Source organism: Pleurodeles waltl, chromosome 4_2, assembly GCF_031143425.1.
Source record: "Pleurodeles waltl isolate 20211129_DDA chromosome 4_2, aPleWal1.hap1.20221129, whole genome shotgun sequence".
NCBI classification, from domain to species: Eukaryota; Metazoa; Chordata; class Amphibia; order Caudata; family Salamandridae; genus Pleurodeles; species Pleurodeles waltl.
Genome location: NC_090443.1, coordinates 362,415,038 through 362,427,360, shown reverse-complemented (window position 1 = coordinate 362,427,360; position 12,323 = coordinate 362,415,038). Strand labels below are relative to the sequence as shown.

General features: G+C 50.2%; 1 protein-coding gene across 1 annotated transcript in view; it reads right to left on the bottom strand.

The window, feature by feature from the left end:
- The window catches only part of LOC138293867 (guanylyl cyclase C-like), a 695,267-nt gene that overhangs the window by 629,286 nt on the left and 53,658 nt on the right, over positions 1-12,323 (bottom strand). Inside the window, exon 2 of the mRNA XM_069233168.1 lies at positions 1,622-1,734. Within this exon, the coding sequence (XP_069089269.1) occupies positions 1,622-1,734 (113 nt within the window). The remainder of the gene's footprint in view (positions 1-1,621; positions 1,735-12,323) is intronic.

Sequence of the window (12,323 nt, the reverse complement as noted above, 5' to 3'; positions counted from 1 at the left end):
TCTCTGTAGTACAGTGCCATATTATGTGTGCAGACTGAGAGAGAAAATGTGTCCCCATGCTAATGAGGGAACGCACACTTGGTATCACTCGTGCTATATCTGTCCCAGTGTGATCTGTAATACAGAAGGAAAAATAACATCTGCAGCCCTTCTGTAATACAAAAGCGCCCCAGAGGGTTGGGGGGTACAAACACCCACAGTGCCTCAGGGCACTTTATGTAAAAAGACTGAGGGACTAATTACGACCTCGGCGGATGGGACACTCCGTCACAAACATGACAGATATCCCACCCCCTGTATTACAAGTTACATTATATCCCATGGAACGTGTAAAACGGTGGGTGGGATATCCGTCACATTTGTGACAGAGTATCCCATCCGCCAAGGTCATAATCAGGCCCTAAGTCTGAAAGACATAGGTCCTCATTCTAACCCTGGCGGTCGGTGACCGCCAGGGCTATAGTGGCTTGCGTACTGCCAACAGGCTAGCGGTACTGGACACCACATTTTGACCATGGCGGTACCGCCATGGTAACACCGCTGGGATTGGCGGTATAACGACATGGCGGTCCCGGTGGTCGTAATCCACCAGGGCAGCGCTGCAAGCAGCACTGCCCTGGGGATTTCGACTCCCCTTACCGCCAGCCTGCAAAGGCTGGTGGTAAGGGGACCGGGGTGCACCTGGGGGCCCCTACACTGCCCATGCACGTGGCAGGGGCAGTGCAGGGGCCCCCTGGCATAGCCCCATTGCGCATTTCACTGCCCGAATTTCGGGCAGTGAAATGCGAGACGGATGCTAATGCACCCGCTGCACATCAGCATTGCCGCCAGCTCTATTACGAGCCGGCAGCAATGTTGATGTGGCTTTTCCGCTTGGCCAGCGGACGGCAACACTGTTACTATCCGCTGGCCCAGCAGGAAAAGTCGAAATAGGGAGCCAGACATACCGCCAGCAATGGCGGTATTTTGGCGCCCGCAGCCTCGGCGGTCTTCTGGGAAGACCGCCGGGGTTGTAATGAGGGCCATAGTGACTCTCTACTTTAGTCGTTGGACACCAACATAGGGGTGTTTAGTGCTCTGAATACTGCACCTTTACACTTATGATGCCTGAATACAATTACTGATTAAAAACATTATACAATCCGAACTGCCTCTTGAACTCTTTTTTATGTCCAGAACTCATACCCGCCTTGTAGAGACAGACTGGCAGTAGAGGTTTCAGTCCAGAAACAAGGATAGCTGGATTTACGATTCTACAGTCAAGGTGATATTTTGTTGCTGTGCTCTCTCAGCGAGTACACTGTGCCAGTACGCTATGTGTCTGGTGAACGCCAGATACACAGCCTTCTGGCACCGGGTACTTGTCAGGCCAACATCCTTACTTGGAGCTCATTACGACTAACCAACAATTTATTATATCTAACAAGCATCATAATATGGTAAGTCTTACAAGACTCAATATGCTCCCTTTACAGCAAATACAGATTATTCTACTGGAATAACTCACATGCACATTGCGGACACGTATTGTCATTGCTCACCAATTCATATGCCTCCGGCTTCTTCAGGACACTGATTTCTGTTTCATTTTAATGTTACCTGGGTTAAGAAGGTTACTTACATGCAGCTGTTTCAGCTTCTCTACCCCCTCACAGGTTGTGGTGCTGCAACCCTTAAATCCATAGAGGGAGGTGTCAAATCCATGGTAAGTGGCCTTCAATGTGACGTTGCTTGCTAAAAAGACAGAAGTGAGAAAATTATCATAGAGAAGGCATCACAGATGATTACAGATAACAGTATTTAGGCTAGAGAAGAATCAAGTCATGGGGTGGAGAAAATTACAGCTGGGATGCACTTAGAGATACACAGTGTGGATGCCTGAGATTAACCATATGGGAGAATGGACAATGAACAGAAAGAAACAAAGTTCCTCAGACTGCTGTTGTCCATCACAGCCCTGCTCTGGGCAGCCCTACTCAGCCTAGTACTTACAACATCATAATTACTGTACACATCATACATCATCGTAGGCAACTTGGAGGCAGGTACACCTGCCTACCTAAATGTAAAATGGTTGAAGTTCTCTCCTTCAAAGTGTGCCTGCAAAGGACTGCCTCTATCAAGAAGCCTCCTGTTTTGCCTGTCTTATCTGGGATGCAGTTTCCCCGTGTTTCCCACACCTGGGTGGGAGTTCCTGTTTCCCATTTGAAGCCCTGGTTGGACATGTCCTCCATGCTGCTGGAAGTTTGTTTCAATTATGGACAGTGTCCCCGCTTTTGCTGGCTTTTTGGGCCGCTTCTATGCTTTTCATCTGAGTTATTCTTGTGATCTGTGCACCAAAACCTCCAGGTTGGGTTGCTTGGTGTTGTGTGGTGCTGGTTCCGGTGTTTGGTCTGTCCTTCCCTGGCTCCCTGGTGGGCTTGGGAGTGGGGTTGTGATTACTTTCTTTGATGTTGATTTGGGTCTTAGTAGATGGATGTGGGTTTACCCCTTACACCTCAGGCTAGGTGCTAGTGGAGGGATACATATTTTACAAGAGAAAGGGGTGTTAGCCTGCCCTTCAGGGAGTCAGTGTAGTTTGGGGAGGCAAGCCTTCCTCCGTTTCTGTTTGTCCTCTGATTCTTTCAATCACAATCGGTATGCTTGAGGGGAACAGATCTGTGCTATGATTTGCATTGTAACAACATTCAATTGGTAGTACCACCAGTCATCTCATGTGTGAATCCAGAGTGCCTGTGTGAGCCTGCCCACCGCCTCCCTAGACTGGGATTAGGTAAAACGGGTCTGACACTGTCCGCTTACTGCGGGCCCCATCAAGTTTGTTTTTCCTGCCGCTAGTGTACTACTGAGAACTGATCATCGACGCAATGCACTTCACAATCTGATAGCTTCTGTCATATTTTGATAGGTGTTATTTCCTATACAAATCAAACAAATGAACATTTGTGTTAACCCTACCGAGTTTAAAATATATGCTTTCAAAATTTACATGCTGCACATTGCATCTGGCATATACCCAAGTGAGCAACTATGGCAGGATCTGAACTTGCTATTAGAAAATTACCCACACATCACGGCAACAGAAACAAACTCAATGAACTCTCTTACTAGGATGAAAATGTGGCCCACAACCCGCATACTGTGTTCTGAAGCAGGTTTGTTTATCCCCTAAACTAATCTGAGATGTTGTATCATCAAGGATATCTCACAATAGTGCAGTAATTGATACCTTCGATGGGAATGGAGTGGCAACTAATATGTTATAAGATTTATTTGCAGCCTTCAATAGCATTTCCCACTCCATTCCACTCCAAAAGCTTGAGACGTCCGGAATATCGGGATCAGTCAAGGGTTGATGTCCAATTTGTTTTGCGGTCCGGACCAAACAGTGACACCAGGCAATTTTACATCTTCACCTAAGCCTATCATGTTTGGCATCCCCGCGGTTCAGTGCTAAGCCTTACACTTTTTAACTATTAGATGGCCTCTTTGGCTAACCTCATAGAATAATTTGGAGTCTACTTCCACATCTATGCTGACGATACAGTGGATCATTAGGCTGAAAGACAATGCAAGTAAACTGCAACTCAATCTAAAGAACTGCCTCCTCAATGTCACCAAATGGATGAATGCAAACGCCCTTGCACTGAACAGCAATAAAACAAAAACAGTCATCTTTGGCACTAAAAGTATCTGGCCCAAATACTGGTGTCCGTCAGAATAAGGCATTGCCCCTGTTAACGCAGAATTTTTACTAATAAATATTAATGTATTCTGAGTGCTGAATCTGCATAGAAAATGAGTTAATGGAGAAAAAAAATGATACACGCATTTGAAATTGTGCCTACTTAAGTGACCATCAATAATCACAAAGTGTACTTATTACCTGCTTATTAATGTAAAATGCTGAACTCAAGTTTGGATTAATGTAGTAGTATGTCATATTAATGGTTATGTATTAGGTACTTGATTTATTAATTATAGGGCTTAATTTAGAGAGGTCTTGGGCCTAGTTGCACGGCCTCATGTCAAGCTGCATTTCTTAGGCAAACTATAAAATGGCTGCTTAGAGAATTAATTTGTGATTTAATCACTGCATTGATCAAATGATAGTAGCTGAAATTATTTCCCATGAGAACTGCTTGCTAGAATATGCTGTACTAGCTAGGGATCCATTGTATAACTTAGTGTGTGTAAAGGCGGCCTTCCCAGGAGAAGACAATGGATGCACTGACTGGAGTATAAGCTGATATAAATTTGTTACCTGACTAGCCCATCGACGGGAACAGGAGAAGAGGAGCCAATCATCAACATGTGAACGGGGGACTAGTAAAATCTTATATTTGGGGTTCTACTTAAACTGGACTAAACGTAAACGTATGATTCTTTGACCAATAGCAACATGGGAGGTAATTTTAGGAAATCTAACATAGCAAGACTGCACCGAGAGAAGATATGTCACTAGCCCTATTCTTTTGAACTGCCCAGAGAGAGGCCATTCTCCCCTTTCTTCTTGAGCGTAGATGTTATCCTTTTCTGAACTGCATAGAGAGACTTTGCTTTCCTGAACTTTAAGGCAGAGTTCTGATGCCTTGATGACCAAACTGATGTCCAGTTGACAAAGGTTGTCACAGCTTGCTGAACCATACTGAGGCAAGGTATAAGACAATGTTAATGATTGTTATGTCTATTTGCTTTTGTCCCTAGGCACCAACTTTTAATTTTGACAGAGCCATAGTTAGATGTTTTCCAAATTTGTGTTGACTAAACTGTTTTGGATGAAGCCCATGCATGCTATTCTAATCTGAAGGTTAGATAGGGTACTCTCTGATGATGCTAACTACATTTAATAACAGTTGATGTATTTTCTTTGCTGAATCTAAATGTATGTCATTTCTTTTGCGCAGTTATTCTTGCATTGATTTGTACTGTAACCTTAGAATGTGTAGTGGTCCAGACCAACCTTTGATTAAATTGCGATTCTTTAGGCGATTTGGGCAGCCAGTATTGTTTCTGTATGCTTTCCATTTGATTTTGAGACTAAGGCCCTCATTACAACCATGGCGGTTGGTGTTAAAGGGGCAGTAATACCACCAACAGGCTGGCAGTAACTACCGCCAAATTATGACCATGGCGGAAAGATCTCCGAAAGACAGACAATGTGCCACACTGACCGCCGGGGTGGAAACAACAGCCACCATGGCAGTAGCCGCCTACAGCCAGGCGGAAGTCAATGTTCCGCCCTCCATATTATGACCCTGCAAACCGCCACCTTTTCCGTGGTGGTACTAACGACATCAAAAACTTGGTGGAAACTGAGCTCAGAAGTGAAAGGACTCACCAATTGAGACCCAGGTAACAACCACGCCGCCATGAAGCCTGAACTGCATGTCTTCCCCATGATCTTCTACGTTCTGCTCCACCACGAACACCAACACCAGCGAAGATGACAACGGTGAGTAAATCCGCCTAGCACACAAGGGAGGGAGGGAGGAAAATGAGAGTGACACACACATGGTCCTGGGGAGTGTTGGGCATGCGGGTGTCTCACCCACTGGTTCTGGAGGGGGCATCGTGCCCTGTGCTCTTGATCCTGGGGAGTGCAAGGTCACAGTCTCTCAGGTGGGTGTCATATCCACTGGATTTGCAGGGGGCAGGCCGCACAGCAGCCCATGGAGGCAGGATTACATACCGTCCACCGGCGGTGCCGGCTGCTCAGTGGTGGTGCTGCTGCTGGTGGGGGGAGGCTTCTGCCCATCCCCTGCAACCTCAGACGGCTGCTCAGTGGTGGTGGCAGTGCTGCAGGGGGAGGCTCCTGCCCATCCCCTGGAACTTTGGACGGCTGCTCAGTGGTGGTGGTGGTGCTGCTGGGGCGGGGAGACTCCTGTACAACCATGGTTGGTGGTAGGGGCTCCGTCACAGTTCCTGCCCCTTGGTCTTCCTGCCTGCTGTTGCAGGCTCCTTGCTTTTCCTGGCAGCTGGGGCAGGTTCCTTTCCCTTCTTGCCTACTGGGGCAGGCTCCTTTCCCTTCTTGTCTGTTGGGGCAGGCTCCTTGGTCTTTCTGGCAGCTGGAGCAGGCTCCTTTCCCTTCTTGCCTACTGGGGCAGGCTCCTTGGTCTTTCTGGCAGCTGGGGCAGGCTGCTTTCCCTTGAGGCTGCTGGTACAGGCTTCTTCACCTTCAGGACATGTGGCCTGGATCCTTTTCCACCACGAGTGGGTGTGATGACGACTAGGCCCGTGGACTGTGTGGCTGAGGTGCTTGGCTGGGTTCTTCCTACCCTGCCCATCCGTGTAGGATGGGGGGGTAGAGAAGAGGTCAATGGTGGATAGGAACAGTTTTTTAGGGACGTTGGGGCGGGAAGTGGGAGAAGGTTTGGAAGTGGAGGAAGAGGGAGTGGTTGTAGGAGGTGTCTGTCTGCTGCTTTTGGGAGCAGGTGCATGGCCTGTATGCTGTTGTGAGGTGGATGGCTGTTGGGTGTCTGAGTGCTTGTGTTTGTGTACGTTAGCAGGGGGGACAGACACAGTGGGAGAGGACACAGGGGACGTGTGCATGGCTGTTGTGGAGGTGTCTGCCAGTGAGGTGCGTGTTCTACTTAATGTGGTGATGATGCTGGTAGTGGATGATGATGTAGTGCATGCATGCATGCGTGAGTGTAGATGGAACTGGGAGACAGGTGGAGGAGGAGGAGGGGGAGACAGTGGAATTAGTGGATGTTGTTGTGTCTGCATCTGGATCGTGTTTGTGTGAGTGCCTGTGGGATGAAGTGTGGTGCTTGTGTTGGCCTGTACCACTCTTGTGTGTTGTCTTGTGTGCATGCTCGTCTGGCTGTGTGCTTGGGATGGGTTGGGGTTAAGGAGAATGGGACTGGGAAGAGGAAGCTGCAGGGGAGGGTAGAAACAGGGACAATGGCTGCCATCAGAGAGGAGGCAAGAGCCTGAATCGATCTCTGTTGGGCCCCCAATCTAGTGTAAATACCCAACAGGAATTTATTAGTCTGTTGCATCTGGGCTGCCAGCCGCGGGATGGCATTCACAATGGTTGACTGCCCTACAAAGATGGATCTCAGGTGGTCAATAGCCTCCTCACTCAGGGCAGCAGGGCTAACTGGGGCAGGGCCTGAGGTGCCTGGGGCGAAGGAGATGCCCACCCTCCTGGGCGAGTGGGCACGGGCAACTCAATAAGGGGCTGCTGGGAGGGCGGTGCTGGTATGGGGGTGGCGGATGTACCTGTAGCTGGAGTGGTCACAGAGGTGTCCGCCACCGCCAGGGAGCTTCCATCTGAGGAGGAGTCGCTGTTGGTAGTGTCCCCTCCTGTCTACGTCGCGGTGCTCCCCTCGCCCTCCGTCCCACTGGTGCCCTCACTGTCGGTGGATTCGGCCTCCAGTCCCATGTGGGATGCAACTACCTCCGTCGCCGGTGCCTCTGCTCCTCCGCCAGATGGTGCTAATACACATAAGGACAGGGTGACAAAACAAAAAGGGGGGAGAGACAGAGAATACACTTGGTCAATGTCAGCAACAACACTATTGTTGGCATACACAACACACAGGGAACAGCCCTATGCACTAGGCCATGCACTACCAGTTACACTGCTAGTCACCAGCCCATGGGGTAAAATGCTGATGCCATTAGCTGCACACCTGAAACCCACAGGACCCTGCCCAGTATTAGATGCCCATTAACACTATTGGGGTCAGAGTGCATCTGATCTTGCCAATCAATGAACATACCCTGTCATGATCGCCCTGGCCTAGGGACACCCACAGGCCACATCCCCCACCCAGGTAATACCTGAACTCGTGCAAAGTCATGATTCTGAATCTGTACTCACCCCCTTGTGGCTGCTGTGATGCCTTAAAGCGCCCATCCAACTCTGGATAGGCCACCGCCAGGATACGGGCCATCGGGGGGGTCAGGGTACGACGGGCACCCTTTTCTTGTTGGGAGGCCATCCCCAGCTAGGCCTCCGCCGTCTTCCTTGCCCAGTGGCGCAGGTCCTCGCACCATTTGCGGCAGTGGGTGCTCCGCCTGTTAAAGACCCCCAGGGTCCGCATCTCCTTGGCGATGGCATGCCAAATACCCTTTTTTTAATGGGCGCTGACCTGCAGGAAAAAATACAGCAGAAAAAGGTATTAGTCATACCGTCCGGACTGGTATACTCATGGCCCAAGATATCCCCCCCATCCACTTACACACATACATTGCCCAACATATATGCAGCACTCTGCCCAGGACCCCTCAGCCCCCCCCCACATGGGGCTTAAACACACAGCAATCCATACATTCATGTCCCATGCATCATGCGCACAGTGTACTGGGGTAGGACCCCATCCACTAGTCTCTCCAACTCCTCGGGAGTGAAGGCAGTTGCCCTTTCCCCAGACACTCGAGCCATTGTTGCTTCCAGACACAGGTCACAGCAGCACTTGCAGTGTAGGTCCTCTCGTGTTGAAGGTCAGGTAGCAAGTGAGTGCACAGATAGAAAATGGTGGTCACATCCGCGGCGGTGCGTACCGTCACCGCCGGCGTACATCGCCATTGGCTCCTTCAACACATAGAGCCCAATGATAACCAATGCGATGTTGTACGGCGGCCGTCGACCACCGACCTCAACAGCGCACAACGCCAGCGGAATTACCTCATTTCCACTTGTCTCTCCTCACAGGTCAGGCAACCGCCATTTCAGGGGGACACAGACTATGGCACCTAACTGCATCACAGCAGACATTGGTACATCAACTGACTTATGAGTTCACATACTGTTTCTGTAAAGGAAGAATTGAATATTAATTATGACATATGTGTAAATATGACCTTCTGCTCACCGTTTTTCACCCTAGAGTTCCACCGCTGCAGATGAATAGGAGATGGAGACATCCCCCTGTGTACAGACCCCTGGTGGACCTTGCGACAATGGAGGACAGGCACATTATCCTGATCTGCAGACTTGATAGGGCCACAATTCAAGAACTGTGTGCCCAATTGGAGCCAGACCTCATTTCAGCTATCCGCCCCCCCACAGGTATCCCCTCTGTAGGGCAGGTCCTGTCAGTGCTCCAGTTCCTGGGAAGTGGTTCCTTCCAAGTGACAGTGGCCATGACATCAGGATGTCACAGCCTATGTTCTCAAACGTGCTGACCAGAGTGTTGTCTGCCCTGCTGAAACACATGCACAGCTACAACGTATTCCCCCAGGTGGAGGATTTGGCCACAGTGAAGGCTGACGTCTATGCACTGGGACATATCCCCAACATCATTAGTGCCATTGCTGGTACACATATTGCATTTGTGTGTCCCCGGAGAAATGAACAAGTGTTCAGAAATAGGAAAAGCTTTCACTCTCTGGATGTGCAGATGGTGTGTTTGGCGGACCAGTACATCTCCCATGTCAATGCCAAGTATCCTGGCTCTGTGCATCATGCCTTTATCTTAAGGAATAGCAGCATCCTATATGTGATGTCTCAACTCCAGAGGCACAGGGTGTGGCTAATAGGTGAGCCCATGGTCCCCACCCAGTTGATGTAGGTATGTGAGTGTGGGTTTGGCCCTAAGGGTGAGTGTGTGGCCAACAGGTATCCCTCAAATATTTGCAGGTGGCTCTGGTTACCCCAACCTCTCATGGCTACTGACCCCAGTGAGGAATGCTAGGACAAGGGCAGAGGAATGTTACAATGAGGCACATGGGCGAACAAGGAGGATCATTGAGAGAACCTTTGGCCTCCTAAAGGCCAGATTACGGTGCCTCCATCTGACAGGTGGATCCCTCTACTACTCACCCAAGAAGGTGTGCCAGATCATCGTTGCATGTTGCACAGCCTTGAGACACCAGGTGCCTTTTACGCAGGAGGATGAGCCTGGGGATGGTCGTGTGGCAGTGGTGGAGCCTGTGGACAGTGATGAAGAGGAAGCTGAGGAAGAAGATGTGGACAACAGAAGTACACTAATTCAACAGTACTTCCAGTGACACACAGGTAAGACACTGTAACGTCGCATTCCATTGCAGTTTTGTGTTTGACATTGAACATGGCAGCCTGATTTCCCTATTTCTATGGCCACTTACTGTACCCTTTGGCATCTCTATTTTCAGATCTGTGTGCCCCCCTCTGGCTCCTGGTGTGTTTACTGCTGCCCACTACAGGTCATACCTATGTAAATATTACAGTACATTTGAATTGCAATGTTTACAGTTTGAGAAACTAATATATTTGTCAAAGAATTGACAGACTCCAAATTTGATTTTATTCCAAGGGTGTTTATTTCTGTGATAATAAGTGGAGGGGATATTGCAATGGGCTGGGTTGCTGATGGAGGAAAGTCCAGGGTAGAGTCCAGTCTATTTGTGTCACAGGTGCATTGTCCAAGGGGGCATAGGAAGGGGAGCAATGGCAGTTCAAGGTGGACAGGGTGACAGAGTGGGACAGACGGGTGACAATCCTGGCGGGGGTGTTGGCAATGTTCTCTGGCTTTTGCCTGGATCGCAGGGACCGTTTGCGGGGTGGTTCTCCTTCTGCAGGTGGTGGGTGCTGGTGGCTTGTTGGTCCTGTGGTGGGGCCTCCTGTCCACTAGCGCCGGAAGAGGTGGAGGGCTGTTCTTCGGTTTGGCTAGTGTCAGGGTCCCGTTGGTTTGCCACTGCCTCCCTCATGGTGTTGGCCATGTCTGCCAGCACCCCTGCAATGGTGACCAGGGTGGTGTGGATGTCCCTCAGGTCCTCCCTGATCCCCAGGTACTGTCCCTCCTGCAGCTGCTGGGTCTCTTGCAGTTTGGCCAGTATCTGGCCCATGGTCTCCTGGGAATGGTGGTATGCTCCCAGGATGTTGGTGAGTTCCTCGTGGAGAGTCGGTTCCCTGGGCCTGTCCTCCCCCTGTCGCACAGCAGTCCTCCCAGTTTCCCTGTTGTCCTGTGCCTCTGTCCCCTGAACCGTGCACCCACTGCCACTGACCCCAGGTCCCTGATCGTCCTGTGTTTGTGGGTTTTCTTGGGGTCCCTGTAGTGGTGGACACACTTCTGATTGACGTGTCCTGGAGATAGAGGGATGGGCCCGCTGGGTGGGTGCTGTGCTGGTGTTTCCTGAGGGGGGAAGCTCTATGGTGGGTTGGGACTGTGGCTGGGTCACCGACGGTCCAGAGGTCCCTGATGGGCCAGGTTGGTCAACGTGATCCAGGTGTGCAGAGCTGCTGTCATCACTGTGGGCCTCTTTGGGGGGGGACTGAATGTTGCTGGCACCTCCACTCAGGAGACGTAAAGTGGGGGTCCTGTGGGGATGTAAATGCAGTGTTATTGTATCTGTGTGTGCCATCTTGTGCATGGATATGTTTCCTTCTATGGTTGTTATTAGCAAGGCAGCTTTGGCTTGTGTGAGTTGTACTTGGTTTGGCTAAGTGATTGTCACTAGTGTGCATGCTGTGGTGATGGATGTCCATGCAGGTCTGTGATGGTGGTCCATGCATTGGTGTTGCATGCAGGGCTTTGTGTTGGAGTGGGTGGGTTGTGATGGTGGGGTATGTGTGAGGTGGTGGGGTGATGGGGGTGAGGGTAGGGGTTGTTGTTTGTGATGTCATGCAGGTAGGGTGGGGGATAAGGTATTAATGGGGAGAAGGTGGGGGTCCACCGCCAGTCCTCTGTACTGCTATCTGGTGCCTTGCTACCACGGAACGTACCTTCCCCCGTAGGTCATTCCACTGCTTCCTGATGTCATCCCTTGTTCTTGGGTGCTGTCCCACGGTGTTGACCCTGTCCACGACTCTTCGCCATAGCTCCATCTTCATTGCAATAGATGTCCGCTGCACCTGTGATCCAAATAGCTGTGGCTCTACCCGGATGATTTCCTACACCATTACCCTTAGCTCCTCCTCAGGGAATCTGGGGTGTTGTTGTGGTGCCATGGGTGTAGTGTGAGTGGTGTCTGTGAGGGTGTGTGGGTTGCTGTGTTGGGGTGTGTGCTGTGAGGTGCGTGGATGGTGTATGGGTGATGGTGTTTTGTGGCTCAGATTCAGTGGGTGCTCCTTGCTTGTCTCTCTCTCACTTGCCAAAATCTTTGGGTCGTAATGGGTTGTGGGTATTGTGGGTGTGTGTTTTATAGTGTTGTGGGTGTGGTGTGTGTTTGTGTGTCAGGTGTGTGTAGTTCGAATTGTCCAATGTGATGTTGTTTTGTTAGTGTGTGTGTATTTTGAGCGCGGTGATCTGTACCACCAATGGTTTACCACGGTTGAATGACCACCGCAGTGATTCGTGGGTCATGATGCTGTGGGCGTATTTCTGCTGGCGTAACAGTGTGGGTTTTGGTACTGCCATTTTATCACTGACCTTTGGGCTGGCGGACTTGTG